Source organism: Chiloscyllium plagiosum, unplaced genomic scaffold (assembly GCF_037043375.1).
Source record: "Chiloscyllium plagiosum isolate Xiang-an unplaced genomic scaffold, Cpla_swu_hap1 HiC_scaffold_35, whole genome shotgun sequence".
Lineage (NCBI taxonomy): Eukaryota > Metazoa > Chordata > Chondrichthyes > Orectolobiformes > Hemiscylliidae > Chiloscyllium > Chiloscyllium plagiosum.
In genome coordinates, this window is record NW_028270173.1 from 54301260 (window position 1) to 54318125 (window position 16866).

The following is a 16866-nucleotide window of genomic DNA, read 5'->3' on the forward strand; positions in this document are numbered from 1 at the left end:
CCATCATATGGGAACACATTTCCCCATTAAACCTCATGGCACACCCCCAAGCCCCTCCCCTCCTGTGGGATGTGAACAGATCGAGCAGATGAAGACTGTGTGTCCATGAGGTACTGTGGGTCATCAACACCAGCAGAACTGCCATCCAATACAAACTGTAACCTCATGGCTCAACCCAACCCCCAGTCTCTCATTACCACCAAGCCAGGGGACCAACCCCGGTTCAATGAGGAATGTGAGAGGGATCACAGGAGCAGGACCAGGCAGAGCTGAAAAATGATGTATTTTTTATTCACTGGAGAGACGTGGAAATCACTGGCTGCTGGAATTTATTTCCCATCCCAAACGCTCCTTGCGAAGGTGGGGGTGAGCTACCGTCCTGAACAGCAGTAGCTCATGTGGTGGTGGGAGGGAATTCCAGGATTTTGACCCAGTGACAGTGAAGGAAGTGCAATATACTTCCAAGTCAGGATGGTGAATGGCTTGGAGGGGAACTTGTAAGTGATGGTATTGGTCAGTGAAGTGACAGATCAGGACTGATTGTACAGTAAATAGCAGAGGGAGTAGAGTCAGAACTTAGTGATTCCACAACCGATAGATAAGATCGAAGCTCTGCTGTCCTGTCACATCCAGGTGTGAACATTGAACAACTCCCTGGAGGAGAAAGAGGCTTCTCATTCTGGAATGATACTTTGGTCACTGGATTCCTCCTCCAGAGACAATAACCATGTATCACACCTCCCCCAGTTTTTGTATTGATTCTGTTTGTGAGGGATGTGGGGGTCTCTGACTGGCCAGCATTTATTACCCATCCCTAGTTGCCCTTGAGAAGGTGGTGGTGATCTGCCTTCTTGAACTGCTGCAGTCTACCTCCTGTGGGTTGAGCCACAATGCCATGAGCGAGGGAAATCCAGGATTTTGACCAGCAACAGTGAAGGAATGGTGACATATTTCCGAGTCAGGATGGTGAGTGACTTGGAGGGGAACATGAAGGTGGTGGTGTTCCCATTTATCTGCTGACCTTGACCTTCCAGATGGAGGTGGTTGTGGGTTTGGAAGGCACTGTTTAAGGATCTTTGATGAATTTCTGTAGATAGCGAACACTGCTGTAACTGAGTGTCAGTGGTGGAGGGACTGGATGTTGGTGGATACAGTGCCAATCAGTTGGGTTGCTAGGTCCTGGATGGTATCAAGCTTCTTCAGTGTTGAGATGGCTGTACTCATCCAGGCAAGCAGGGAGGATTCCATCACACTCCTGACCTGTGTCTTGTAGTTGGTGGACAGGCTTTGGGAAATAAGGAGACGTGTTACTTGCTGCAGTATCTCGAGTCTCTGACCTGCTCTTGTAGACACTGCATTTATGTGGTGAGACCAGTTGAGTTTCTGATCAATGATAACTCACAGGCTGTTGACAGTGGGGGGATTCAGTGATGGTAACACCATTGAATGACAAGGGGTGGTGGTGAGATTGTCTATTGTTGGTGATGGTTATAACTTGGCATTTGTGTGGCGCAAATGTTACTTGCCTCTTGTCAGCCCAAGCCTGGATATTGTCCAGATCTTGTTGCATTTGAACATGGACTGCTTCAGTGTCTGAGGAGTTGCAAATAGTGCTGAACATTGTGCAATCACTGGCAAACATCCCCATTTCTGACCTTATGATGGAGGGAAGGTCATTGATGAAGCAGCTGAAGACGGTTGGGCCTAGGACACCACGCTGAGGGACTCCTGCAGAGCTTTCCTGGAGCTGAGATGACTGACCTCCAACAACCAAGACCACCTTCCTATGTGTCAGGTATGACTCTATCCACTGGAGAGTTTCCCCCAATACCCATTGGTTCCAGTTCTGCTCGAGTTCCATGATGCCGCACTCGGTCGAATGCAGCCTTGATGTCAGGGGCTGTCACTCCCACCTCCCCTCTGGAATTCAGCTCTTTTGTCCATGTTCGAACCAAGGCTGTATTGAGGTCAGGAGCTGAGTGACCCTGGCAGAGCCCAAACTGGGCGTCACTGAGCAGGTTATTGCTGAGCAGGTGCTGCTTGATCGCACTGTTAATGACACCTTCCATCACTTTACTGATGATCGAGAGGAGACTGATGGGGCAGATTGGGTTTGTCCTGCTTTTTGTGTCTAAGATATACCTGGGCAATTTTCTACATTGGTGGGTAGATGCCAGTGTTGTAACTGGACTGGAACAGTTTGGATAGGGGAGTGGCAAGTTCTCGAGCAGAAGCCTTCAGTACTATTGCCTGAATGTTGTCAGGGCCTGAAGCCTTTGCAGTACCCAGTGTCTTCAACTGTTTCTTGATGTCACGTGGAGTGAATTGAATTGGCTGAAGACTGGTATCTGTAATGCTGGGGACCACTGGAGGAGGCTGAGATGACACTTCTGACTGAAGATTGCTGTGAAACCTTCAGGCCTATCTTTCACACTGAGGTAATGGGCTGTTTCATCAGTGAGAGTGGGAATATTTGTGGAGCCTCCAGTGAGTTGGCTGGATGTGGCAGGACTGCAGAGCTTAGATCGGATCTGTTGGTTGTGGGATCACTTAGCTCTGTCTATCACTTGCTGCTTATGTTATTTGACATGCAAGTCATCCTGTTTGGTGGCTTCACCAGGTTGGCACCTCATCTTCAGGTATGTCTGGTACTGCTCCTGGCATGCCCTCCTGCACTCCCCATTGAACCAGGGTTAATCCCCTGGTTTGGTGCTAATGGTTCAGTGGGGGCTATGCCAGGCCATGAGGTTACAGATTGTGCTGGAGTATGGTTCTGCTGCTGTTGGTGGCCCACAGTGCCTCATGGATACCCAGGCTTGAGCTGCTAGATCTGATCCAAGTCTGTTCCATTTAGCACAGTGATAGTGCCACACAATACGATGGAGGTTATTCCCAATGTGACAGTGGGACTTTGCCTCCACAAGGACAGTGCGATGGTCACTCTCACTGAGACTGTCATGGACATTTGTACCTGCAGCTGGCAGATTGGAAAGATGGAATCAAGTATGTTTTTCCCTCTTGTTGCTTCCCTCACCACCTGCTGCAGACCCAGTCTAGCAGCTATGTCCTTTAATACAAGTCTGATGTTGGTATCAAACCCACCACACACACTCACATCCTCAGGGAATATCGATGGAATGGAAGCGATGTCCAGAATCTCCATCAGGTTCTGACACAATCTCCATTCCCTCACACTTGTGTGTTCCCACTCTCTGGGAATGGACTTTCCCTGATTGTGTTGATGGGTATGGAGTTATCATCTGGGATTTGGATTTTACAACAGAGGCAGATGGATATGGTCTTAACTCCCCCAGTTCACACTGAATTGAAGCTCAGCATCTGCTGGTTCCAAGAGCCACAAGCTGCTGCTGTGTAAATGAATAGAATCGTTCTTGTGAAATATTAATAAAAAATCAAAATTAATAAGTCAATAAATAACTTTTAATGATTACAAATGACACATATTGGTGATTGTAGTTAAACAATGGTGATAAGTAGTGATAGACTTTAGTATTCAACAATAACTCAGATTTATAATATTTATATATTTATTTAAGAATTAGAATATGTAAAACTGATATTTATGTACAGAGATTTACATAACATTTGAAATTTGTTAACGTCAGATGCAAAATCAATTCCTTCAATATAAAAATTGCCTCTGAGTTCCTTCAGGACGTTGCTTCATTTCAGGTCAATCAGTGACCCACTGAAGACAGTGAGGATGAGAAAGTGTGAGGGAGGAACCATCTGTGAAGATCCCTCTGACAGTGACACTGCTCACATTTCTGAGACGGGATGGAAACACGACTTGAGAAGGTCTCACTTGAAGAATCAGGATCCAAACCTGGGGATCTGGGATCCACTGCTCAACCTGTGGAAACACATTCCCAGAAACATTGACCTCTGTCCTGAAGGAATTGAGTGTGAACAATGAGCTGTATTTCTGTGTGTCTGCTGTGATATGGAAGGATAGACAATGGTGTCCATGTTCACACTGGAACAGGAGAATCCCGTTATTCCGCAATGAGGCTCCGGGAATGTCCTGCAGTGGGGTCCAGGAAACCCACAAGGTCAGGAATGAACAGACACGAGGCAATCACTTCAGGGTGGGGAGGGGAGGGGAGTTCGTCTGACAGGGTTTAACAGTGACTGGGAGGGTGGGAAAGGGTCAGGAGGGGAGGGGAATTAGTCTGATAGGGTTTAACAGTGTCTGGCAGGGTGGGACAGGGTCAGGAGGGGAGGGGGATTAGTCTGACAGGGTTTAACAGTGTCAGGGAGGGTGGGACAGGGTCAGGAGGGGAGGGGAATTATTCTGACAGGGTTCAACAGTGACTGGGAGGGTGGGACAGGTCAGGAGGGGAGGGGAATTAGTCTGACAGGGTTGAACAGTGTCTGGGAGGGTGGGACAGGGTCAGGAGGGGAGGGGAATTAGTCTGTCAGGGATTAACAGTGTCTGGGAGGGTGGGACAGGGTCATGAGGGGAGGGGATTAGTCTGACAGGGTTTAACAGTGTCTGGGAGGGTAGGACAGGGTCAGGAGGGGAGGGGAATTAGTCTGACAGGGTTTAACAGTGTCTGGGAGGGTGGGACAGGGTCAGGAGGGGAGGGGAATTAGTCTGACAGGGTTTAACAGTGACTGAAAGTGCGGGACAGGGTCAGGAGGGGAGGGGAATTAGTCTGACAGGGTTTAACAGTGTCAGGGAGGGTTGGACAGGGTCAGGATGGGAGGGGAATTAGTCTGACAGGGTTTAACAGTGTCAGGGAGGGTGGGACAGTGTCAGGAGGGGAGGGGAATTAGTCTGACAGGGTTTAACAGTGTCTGGGAGGGTAGGACAGGGTCAGGAGGGGAGAGGAATTAGTCTGACAGGGTTTAACAGTGTCTGGGAGGGTAGGACAGGGTCAGGAGGGGAGGGGAATTAGTCTGACAGGGTTTAACAGTGTCAGGGAGGGTTGGACAGGGTCAGGAGGGGAGGGGAATTAGTCTGACAGGGTTTAACAGTGTCAGGGAGGGTGGGACAGTGTCAGGAGGGGAGGGGAATTAGTCTGACAGGGTTTAACAGTGTCTGGGAGGGTAGGACAGGGTCAGGAAGGGAGAGGAATTAGTCTGACAGGGTTTAACAGTGTCTGGGAGGGTAGGACAGGGTCAGGAGGGGAGCGGAATTAGTCTGACAGGGTTTAACAGTGTCTGGGAGGGTGAGACAGGTCAGGAGGGGAGGGGAATTAGTCTGAAAGGGTTTAACAGTGAATAGGAGGGTGGGACAGGGTCAGGAGGGGAGGGGGATTAGTCTGATAGCGTTTAACAGTGTCTGGGAGGGTGGGACAGGGTCAGGAGGGGAAGGAATTAGTCTGACAGGGTTTAACAGTGTCTGGGAGGGTGGGACAGGGTCAGGTGGGGAGGGGAGTTAGTCTGACAGGGTTTAACAGTGTCTGGGAGGATGGGACAGGGTCAGGAGGGGAGGGGAATTAGTCTGACAGGGTTTAACAGTGTCTGGGAGGGTGAGACAGGTCATGAGGGGAGGGGAATTAGTCTGACAGGGTTTAACAGTGTCTGGGAGGGTGGGAGAGGTCAGGAGGGGAGGGGAATTAGTCTGACAGGGTTCAACAGTGACTGGGAGGTTGGGACAGTGTCAGGAGGGGAGGGGAATTAGTCTGACAGGGTTTAACAGTGTCTGGGAGGGCGGGACAGTGTCATGAGGGGAGGGGGATTAGTCTGACAGGGTTTAACAGTGTCTGGGAGGGTGGGACAGGGTCAGGAGGGGAGGGGAATTAGTCTGACAGGGTTCAACAGTGACTGGGAGGGAGGGACAGATCAGGAGGGGAGGGGAATTAGTCTGACAGGTTTTAACAGCGACTGTAAGGGTGGGACAGGGTCAGGAGGGGAGGGAAATTTGTTTGATAGGGTTTAACAGTGTCTGGGAGGGTGGGACAGGGTCAGGAGGGGAGGGGAATTAGTCTGACAGGGTTTAACAGTGTCAGGGAGGGTGGGACAGGGTCAGGTGGGGAGGGGAATTAGTCTGACAGGGTTTAACAGTGTCAGGGAGGGTGGGACAGGTTCAGGAAGGGAGGGGAATTAGTCTGACAGGGTTTAACAGTGTCAGGGAGGGTGGGACAGGGCCAGAAGGGGAGGTAAATCAATCTGACAGGGTTTAACAGTGTCTGGGAGGGTGGGACAGGGTCAGAAAGGGAGGGAAATCAGTCTGACAGGGTTTAACACTGTCTGGGAGGGTGGGACAGGGTCAGGAGGGGAGGGGAATTAATCTGCCAGGGTTTAACAGTGACTGAGAGTGCGGGACAGGGTCAGGAGGGGAGGGGAATTAGTCTGACAGGGTTTAACAGTGTCAGGGAGGGTGGGACAGGGTCAGGAGGGGAGGGGAATTAGTCTGACAGGGTTTAACAGTGTCAGGGAGGGTGGGACAGTGTCAGGAGGGGAGGGGAATTAGTCTGCCAGGGTTTAACAGTGTCTGGGAGGGTAGGACAGGGTCAGGAGGGGAGGGGAATTAGTCTGACAGGGTTTAACAGTGTCTGGGAGGGTGAGACAGGTCAGGAGGGGAGGGGAATTAGTCTGAAAGGGTTTAACAGTGAATAGGAGGGTGGGACAGGGTCAGGAGGGGAGGGGAATTAGTCTGATAGCGTTTAACAGTGTCTGGGAGGGTGGGACAGGGTCAGGAGGGGAAGGAATTAGTCTGACAGGGTTTAACAGTGTCTGAGAGGGTGGGACAGGGTCAGGAGGGGAGGGTAGTTAGTCTGACAGGGTTTAACAGTGTCTGGGAGGATGGGACAGGGTCAGGAGGGGAGGGGAGTTAGACTGACAGGGTTTATCAGTGTCTGGGAGAATGGGACAGGGTCATGAGGGGAGGGTAATTAGTCTGACAGGGTTTAACAGTGTCTGGGAGGGTGGGACAGGTCAGGACGGGAGGGGAATTAGTCCGACAGGATTTAACAGTGTCTGTGAGGGTGGGACAGGTCAGGAGGGGAGGGGAATTAGTCTGACAGGGTTTAACAGTGACTAGGAGTGTGGGAGAGGATCAGGAGGGGAGGGGAATTAGTCTGACAGGGTTTAACAGTGTCTGGGAGGGTGGGACAGGGTCAGGAGGGGAGGGGAATTAGTCTGACAGGGATTAACTGGGTCTGGGAGGGTGGGACAGTGTCAGGAGGAGAGTGGGGTTAGTCTGATAGCATTTAACAGTGTCTGGGAGGGTGGGACAGGGTCAGGAGGGGAAGGAATTAGTCTGACAGGATTTATCAGTGTCTGAGAGGGTGGAACAGGGTCAGGAGGGGAGGGGAACTAGACTGACAGGGTTTAACAGTGTCTGGGAGGGTGGGACAGAGTCAGGAGGGGAGGGGAATTAGTCTGACATGGTTTAACAGTGTCTGGGAGGGTGTGACAGGGTCAGGAGGGGAGGGGAATTAATCTGACAGGGTTTAACAGTGTCTGGGAGGGTGCGACAGGGTCAGGAGGGGAGGGGAATTAGTCCGACAGGGTCTAACAGTGTCTGGGAGGGTGGGACAGGGTCAGGAGGGGAGGGGAATTAGTCTGACAGGGTATAACAGTGTCTGGGAGGGTGCGACAGGGTCAGGAGGGGAGGGGAATTCGTCCGACAGGGTTTAACAGTGTCTGGGAGGGTGGGACAGGGTCAGGCGGGGAGGGGAATTAGTCTGACGGGGTTTAACAGTGTCTGGGAGGGTGGGATAGGGTCAGGAGAGATGTGAAAATGCTACAAATAAATCTAGAGAATATTAATCTGAATAAATTTCAGTCAGAGAAATGTTGACATGTCACTTACTGAATCATGAAGAAGCTGCACCAGAGATATCAGAAGCTGAGAAAATAAAAACAGAATGTGAGAAGTTATATCAAATATAAAATGAGACAGTGTGAGATATTCTCCATCACTCACTGGACCCAGGATTTAATCACCCTCAGCACTAACTAACCAGACTCTCCGAGCCCCCCCCATTTGAGAATTAAGGGTGAGTGAGTGGAGGGAGGGGCAGTGGGGGAAGAGAATGGAGGGTGACAATTCGAAGGAGAGACACTGGGGACATGGAGTAGAGAAACAGGACGATAAGAGAGTGTTGGCTGAGAAACAGCATTGTGAGGAGACGGACCCATCACCCTGAGCAACACCCTGGCAAATATAACTCTACACTCTAATAGGGGCAGCACGGTGGCTCAGTGGTTAGCACTGTTGCCGCACAGCACCAGGGACCCGGGTACAATTACCACCTCGGGTGACTGTGCGGAGTTTGCACACTCTCCCCGTGTCTGTGTGGGTTTCCTCCGGGTACTCCAGTTTCTGCCCACAATCCAAAGGTGTGCAGGTCAGGTGAATTGGCCATGTTACATTGCCCATAGTGTTAGGTGTGTTAGTCAGGGGTAAATATAGGGTAGGGGAATGGGTCTGGGTGGGTTACTCTTTGGAGGGTCTGTGTGGACTTGTTGGGCTGAAGGGCCTGTTTCCACACTGTCGGGAATCTTCTCTACACCTCCCATTACCTTCTCCATCATTCCCAACACTCTGTCCCCTCAGTCACTTACTGAGAGCTGTTGTGTAAGTCCCCTTTGGTGAACCTGCGGAAACAAAATAAATGTCCATGAGGATGGGGAATAATCCATTCTCAGAGAGTGAGAACACAACAAGTGTGAGGGGATGGAGATTGATGTGGGGGTGTTGGTATTGGACTCGTGTGAACACAGTCAGAAATCACACACGGCCCCAAGTTACAGTCCAACAGGTTTGTTTGAAATCACAAGCTTTCTGAGCGTAGCCCCTTCCTCAGGTGAAGTGAGAGAGAAGCTCACAGACACCGAATTTATCAGCAGGGAGATCAATGGGCAGAGAGATCAAAAGATCATCCAAATGGGGTGAGTGGAGTCTCTGCAGGTGATCACAAATGTCAGATGGTGGGAGGAAAGTGTCAACAGCTGGATAACAAGAGAAGGGATGATCCAGAATCCCATTAAATGGGGCAGAGAGATCATTCCAAAACATTAAAAATACGGTGGGACTGGAGACAAACCAAATGCCTGGAATAACATGATCGGTATCAGAGTCACACGCCCAGGGTCAAACCAAAGTAATAAGTCATCCAAAACTGCACAAACTCATTAAGGGAGAGAGATCTTCAAAATTTATCAAGGAGATGGTGCCCAAACAAGGCAGGAAGGAAGGTTTTACAGGGATTGTGTCAGAAATCCTCATTCCCACACTCCCATCCATCCTTACACTTTATGGAGATGCAGAAAATCCCTTCCATTCCATTAATATTCAGTCAGTGAGGATCTGATTGGGTGCAGTGGGTATAATGATCAATATTAGACCTGGTCTGGGCTGATCACATAAAGGAAGATCAGACAGGGAACGAGACGTGTTTATACGTGTGGATCTGTGTGTGGGAATTCAATCAGTTCCATTCCCCACAGTGCCCTGTACTCCCAGTACTGGAGATCCCCCCACACTCACTCTGTCCCCTCAGTTCCACATTCCCCTCTCTCTGATTCTTACCTCTCCGTGACCATTTCCAGATGATTATTCCGACTATCCCGACAATAACAGCCAATAGAATGACCATTGATGCAATGAGACTTCCAAGTTGGGAATGCAGCCAATTGCTTTTCAGATTTTCTGAAACACATTGGAAATATATCAGGATTCTCTCTGTTCCTGGATTTATTTCTAACCCTGTGTTGATTGGGAACAATTATAACTGCTCCGGGCTGTTGGGAATTGTTGGGATTGGTTGAAATGCGGGTTTGACCCTCTCCCGATTTCACTCTCCAGTGAAGTCACCAAGGATCCCATTGATAGGGGTATAAACATCGTGTTGTACCTGTCCTGGGGGTTACCTCCCCAGACAGTTCAGTTCCCATTCTCCCCAATATCTCTGTGTCCTGTCCTTACTAGTGCTGGTGGGGTAGATCGGCCTTGGGTGAGGTGAAGGAGTGAGGGAATGGTTGGAGGGGTGTAGTTCGGTCTCCCAGAAAGGCACTTCCTCAGTGTTTGGGCAAGGGGCAGTTTGGGAACTCACTGGTGAGTGTTGGGGATGTTGAGTACCAATGGAATGGGGTTTGGTTGCCACAGTGGGCTGGTGAGGGGGCCTTGTTAGGGATCCAGTTGTGGAGTTCTGTGTTGTGTCCCACTTGTCTGTCCAGTGTGATGCACTGCGAGTCTGACAGACGTCTGGAGGCGGTGAGCTGGTGTTGGTGCTGGGGAGAGGTCAAGTGTTGGTTGCAGAAGGTCAGGTCATGTATTTTGAGGGGATGGAGTCAAAGAGTTAAAGAGTCACACAACAAGTGTGCGTGTTCAGTCCAACTTGCCCACACTGACCAGATATCCTCGTCAGTGTGTGAATGGAGGGATCAGCAGTACGTTTGGAGATGGTCGGTTTTCCAGCTCTCTGGTGTTAGGGACCACACCAGGCCCCCTCAAAATATCTGAAGAAGGTAGTCTAGATCTGAACTGCTTCTTATTTTAAAACTGGATGGGAAGTGCAGTGTTCCAGATGCAATGCAAGTGTTCAAACAACTCAATGTTAAGCAAAACACAATTTATTTAAACGCTGTAATTAAAATACAAACAAAAGAAAAAGGAAGTTTGAATAACTTAACAATTGAAAAATGTAACTGAACATAGTACCTATTATTAATTAACTGTTGCAATATTGTAACATCCTATAAACACCTTGGCAAAAAGGTAAATTCAGACACAGATTCTTACATGCTGTTCTCCAATCCAGGAGGAAACAATATCAAGAAAAAAATGCAGACAGTAGAAGCCAGGTGACATTCACTGAAGCTGCCAACTCTTTAGAGACCCCAAAGGCTTCTGACGTAACTGAAAAAAACCAAACTGCGAAATCTGGATCTGTGAGAGCTGGCCACGCCCATTCAGACTGCTTCTATTGTTCCAGCTTAAATAAAAACTCCAAGGCCTCACAACTTGTTTACCTCAGTCATCATCAGCAGCGAGTTTGGTGCCTCTGCCTTACAACCTCTCTTCAAAACAAAAACTAGGACACCAACAACCTTTTAAAGTGGCAGCATCATCACACTAGGAGTTAAAGAAGCTTCCAATCCCTAACCTCAGAACCTGAGATCTTTCCAGAGGGTTCCGGATACGGTTTGAAACTTCCCAGACAAATCCCATTCAGTGAGTCAGGAATTCTGAGGGGTCCAGACCCTCCTCTCTCAAGGTGTGTCCAGTCTCTGACTGTCTGGCTGCTGGACAATCTGGGCCCATGTCTGGTGCTGAAGCCTGGAATACAAGCAAATCTTCTTGTAATTCTGGTGAGATTATTCCGGAGTGAAATCGATGAGAGCTTCACCAATAACAGGGCTGTGGGAATCTGGAATCCCCAAAAGGTGCTGGAAGTTTGGGATTCGGAGACCCTTTCAAACTTAGAATTGAAATCTTTAACACAATTGAGACACATGACATATCAACGCAGAGAACAAGGTGGGTAGTTGCAAACAAGGAAGTGAAAAAGTGTCCTCTAAATAGTTTCATCTGTCACATGTATATACACACACACACACAGACACAGACACAGAAACACAGACACAGACACACAGACACAGACACACTCTCCAGTCCCTTACCCCACTGATAGAGCTGGGCCTCTGCCAGACTGCTGTGTTCAATGTGACAGGAGTATTGATCCTCATCCCCAGCATTGATCTCAATCTCTTTCTGGATCTGATGGGTCCCATCGTGGTTCGGTCGTATCCCCGAGGAATGTGTCTCAGACATGACCACTCCATTCCTTAGCCAGGTCACCTCGATTTCTACAGGATAAAACCCAGTGACCAGGCAGGAGAGAGTGAGCGGCTTGTCCTGACCATTGGGCTCCCTCCTGGGGATGAACACTTCAGGCTGAACTGTGATGGGAAAGAGTGAAATCACAAACAATAGACAGACACTGAATGGAATGGGAGAGCGGTTTCATAGATCAGTGAGGTTAGATCAGAACATGGAACAGAACTGAAATACATACCTTTCCTTGTGAAATAATCCTTTCCAACTTCCAGATATCTGTTTAAATGTTCAACAGATGTTTTTTGCAGATATGATTCCCAATAGTAGTTCCAGGATTGATCTGAATTCCATTTCTCTTTATTGATCACTGCAAAGTGATTTGCGGCAACCCATCTCATTCTGTCTGGCTCTAAACTAATGTGGTCCTTTCCATCAAATCCAAATCTCATCGATCTCTTCACAGAGCCATCTTCACTGACCTCAACAGAATGTATCCATTGGAGAGTGTGAATTCCTGTCAGTGACCAGACAGGGATCAATCATCAATAAATAATAGATAATCACACACTGTGTGATCAGAGGGAAAGGGGATCAAATATCAGATGGAAATAGGGGATGAGGGTCACAGTCTGATCAGAGGGGAAAGGGTTCCAATCTCAAGTTAAAGTTGCAGAATGAGTTGACAGTCCTCAAATCACTTTACATTCCAAGGTCAGTGCTGGGGATGGACTGAGTGGGGTGACCCAGGGGTCAGTGCTGGGGGATGGACTGAGTGGAGTGACCCAGGGGTCAGTGCTGGGGGATGGACTGAGTGGGGTGACCCAGGGGTCAGTGCTGGGGGATGGACTGAGTGGGGTGACCCAGGGGTCAGTGCTGGGGGATGGACTGAGTGGGGTGACCCAGGGGTCAGTGCTGGGGGATGGACTGAGTGGGGTGACCCAGGGGTCAGTGCTGGGGGATGGACTGAGTGGGGTGACCCAGGGGTCAGTGCTGGGAGATGGACTGAGTGGGGTGACCCAGGGGTCAGTACTGGGGGATGGACTGAGTGGACAGACCCAGGGGTCAGTGCTGGGGGATGGACTGAGTGGGGTGACCCAGGGGTCAGTGCTGGGGGATGGACTGAGTGGGGTGACCCAGGGGTCAGTGCTTGGGGATGGACTGAGTGGGGTGACCCAGGGGTCAGTGCTGGGGGATGGACTGAGTGGAGTGACCCAGGGGTCAGTGCTGGGGGGTGGACTGAGTGGACAGACCCAGTGGTCAGTACTGGGGGATGGACTGAGTGGACAGACCGAGGGGTCAGTGCTGGGGGAAGGACTGAGTGGAGTGACCCAGGGGTCAGTGCTGGGGGATGGACTGAGTGGACAGACCCAGCGGTCAGTGCTGGGAGATGGACTGAGTGGAATGACCCAGGGGATAATGTGGACAATTGACGGTGAGATTTTACCTGAAGTCTGGTTTGTCCTTTTCATGATCGATTTCAGATTCCCCTTTGCCAGCCTGGTGTGTGTGATTGCCTGATCTGTAGCATCGTCCCAGAATTTCACACTGAGTGAATCAGCCAGGAACTGCTCCCTGGGGACACAGCGACGGGTATCACTGTCAAAGTAACCTGTTTGTATTCCGTTGACCATCGCAACAACAGTGACTTCAGGGAAATCTTGTTCTCCTGAGACAATTGTATATTTTATAGTTCGTGAGTTAGTCTCTGTAATATAAACAGTTCGAGAAGCTGGTTATCAAACTGCAGAACAAGCACTGGAAGGGAAACTGGGAGGGAGAGGAACTAGCAAACAAGACAGAATGTGGCTGGTGGGGGGGAGGAAGAGAGACTTGGGGGATAAAGAGAGCCAGACTGGGGAGGGATGGAGACAGGGGAGGGACAGAGACTGGGGAGGGACAGAGACAGGGGAGGGACAGAGACAGGGGAGGGACAGTGATTGGGGTGGGATGGAGACTAGCATTGGAAAATAAATACTGGGGATGGGGGAGGGAGAGACACTGGAAGGAACTGGGAAATAAGGAAGAGAGACTGTACAGCATGGAGGAGGGACACTGAGGAGTGAGGAGAGAATGTGGAGGGTTTGGAAATGAGATAAGGAAGGTCAGAGGTGAAGAGAGAGCATTGGGATGAGGACAAAAGAGACTGGGACCTGGAGGAATAGAATGGGTGGGGTTACAGATTGAGAAGGGCGAGAGACAGGCGTAGAAGGCAAAGATATTGCAGGGGAGGGAAAGGGATTGGGAGGAGCAAAGGGACTGATGAGGGGGATAAAGACTGTGAAGGAGGGGGAGAGAGAGAGATTACACAGGACAGAAAGAAACTGGGATGGGGAGCGGGGGGTAGGGGTTGAGACCAGGGAGGGAAATGAGACTCTGGGGAAGGTTGGATAAAAGATTGGGGAGGGGATGGGAAAGAGGCTGAGGGTAGGGAGGGGATAAGAGCTGGGAGGAGGTGGAGAGACTCAGGAGGAACAGAAAGAAAGAGAGAGAGAGACACTGGGGAGGGGAAAGAGAGAGAGAGAGAACAGCGGGAAGGAAGAGAGAGAGATTGTTGGGAGAAAGCAAGAGACGAGGAAGTTTGCTCAATGATTTGGTTAATATTTCCTAGTTCTGCCATTGGATGTTAAAAATGTCCAATTTTGCTTCATTTATCCCTGTCATTTAAACAGGAGCTGTGCCACATCATTTCATTCGGTATTCGAACTGGGGATTGCTTCATTAATTGGGAGGCACTGGTGTTGGACTGGGGTGGACAAAGTTAAAAATCACACAACACCAGGTTCCAGTCCAATCGGTTTATTTGGAAGCACTAATTTTCGGAGAGCTGCTTCTTCATCAGGTGATTGTGGAGAATAAGATTGTAGGACACAGAATAGACAGCAAAAGTTTACAGTGTGATATAACTGAAACCATATGTTGAAAAAGACCTGGATTGTTTGTTATGTCTCACACACAGACGGACACACACAGACATTCCTACATACACATACACACACACACACACAGACGGACACACACAGACGGACACACACAGACACTCCTACACACACATAACATACACACACACACACACAGACGGACACACACGAACACTCCTACACACACCTAACACACACACACAGACAGGCAGACACACACAGACGGGCACACACAGACACTCCTACACACACATAACATACACACACGCACACCCACATGTACACATACACATATAAGTTTGTGGGTGAATTTGTACTTGCAGAATTACATTGTATTTTGCTCAAAAACTGCATGAATCCATGTAAGAGTCTGTAAATCCGTTTTTAGATTTGAATCATTCTGACCATTGTGGCACAGACATTCTCACACAGGGAGTTTACACCTTCAATACCTTATCTGGGCCATTTGTTAAAATGCACTTGAGGATGTAATTTTTAAAAAAAATTAAAACACTATTATCCCCTCAAGACTGATGACTAAACTTTGTGATCTCAGACTGAGCCCCACTCTCTGAACCTGACCTGTTTCCTGACCCACAGGCTATAATCAGTGAAGATTGGGGACAATATTTCATCCTCACTAACACTTAATTCTGGAGCCCCCCAGGGGTGCATACTCAGTCCCCTACACTACTCACTGTATACCCATGACTGCGTCACCAAATACCAGACTAATGTCATTTACAAGTTCGCTGATGACACCACCACAGTCGGTCGAATCTCAGATAGCGACGATACAGACTACAGATGAAAAACCTGGAAAAATGGTGCACTGAGAATAACCAAGCTCTCAATGCCAGCAAAACCAAGGAACTCATTATTGACTTTCGGTGGGATGTTACTCCTGCCCCCCTGCACAGAGGTGGAACGAGTGGAGAGTGTCAAGCTCCTGGGAGTGGTCATCCACAACAAGCTTCCTTGGACTCTTCACATGGATGCACTGGTTACAAAGGCCCAACAACGTCTCTTCTTCCTCAGGCAGCTGAGGGAATTTGGCATGACGCTCTGCCAACATTTATAGGTGCGCCATCGAGAGCATTATGTCTGGATGTATCACTACCTGGTATGGCAACTGTACCATTCAAGATCGGAGACGGTTACAGAGAGTGGTGAACTCAGCCCGGACAATCACAAAGGTCAACCTCCCATCTGTAGAATCCATCTACCAGGCCCACTGTCAAGGAAAGGCCACCAGCATTCTCAAAGATCCATCCCACCCTGGCAATGTTTTTGTATACCCTCTGCCATCAGGGAGAAGGTACAGAAGCCTGAACACATTCACCAGCTGGTTTTGAAACCATTTCGACCCGACTGTTGCTAGAATACTGAATGGACTCACAAACGCGTAGCATTTGCCTGTACCTGTGTTTTTGTTTTGCTGCTGTTTTAATTATTATTTGCTTATCTATGGTACTTAACTCTGTGATCTGCCTGTATTGCTCACAAGACAAAGCTTTCCACTGTGCCTCAGTACACATGACAATAAATACAATACAATTTTGCTGTCAGCCCTGAGCTGTTCAGTTCCCTGACAACCAATCACCTTGCTGTTGGCGGGCAGAGGAGCCCTGTCATTACAACTGGCCATGAGGCCACAAACCAATCAGCTTCACTTTAAACCACCCCTCAGCCCCAGTTTACTGGTGTACTGATCCGTATGATATCACTCAGGTTTATCTCATCGAATATGAGTTCCCTGATTGTGGCTGTTAACCTCATCCAATCAGGAAGCCCCAGCTGACAGATATAAACAGGAGGGAAGGGCAGTGTTTGTCACTGGCCACCCGGGTGTTTTCCTATCTTCCTGGTGGTGGAAATTGAATAAAGATTGGTGCACTTTGTGTCTTTCACTGTGTCTCACACCTGCACACACACACAAAAAGTATAGATAGGAGTGTTGGAGTGCATTATTTCCCCCTCCAACTTTATTTTAATTTAATCCCTGCCCTCCCCTTCACTGTTTGATCACACAGCACTGCCCTTTGATGTGAAGGGCAGTGTTTGTCACTGGCCACCCGGGTGTTTTCCTATCTTCCTGGTGGTGGAAATTGAATAAATATTGGTGCACTTTGTGTAAGAAAAAATAAATAAATAAATAAACAGGAGGGAAGGGCAGTGTTTGTCACTGGC

The 16866-nt window shown here is 49.1% G+C and overlaps 1 protein-coding gene across 1 annotated transcript in view; it reads right to left on the reverse strand.

Moving 5' to 3' along the window:
- The window catches only part of LOC148140922 (uncharacterized), a 245778-nt gene extending 229454 nt beyond the window's left edge, over positions 1-16324 (reverse strand). The window contains exons 1-6 of the mRNA XM_087979048.1: positions 16232-16324; positions 16068-16117; positions 13203-13465; positions 11997-12272; positions 11602-11880; positions 9509-9628 (exon numbers count right to left, since the gene is read on the reverse strand). Coding sequence (XP_087835174.1) covers positions 9509-9628; positions 11602-11880; positions 11997-12272; positions 13203-13465; positions 16068-16117; positions 16232-16324 — 1081 coding nt within the window. The remainder of the gene's footprint in view (positions 1-9508; positions 9629-11601; positions 11881-11996; positions 12273-13202; positions 13466-16067; positions 16118-16231) is intronic.
- Positions 16325-16866: the final 542 nt, after the last annotated feature.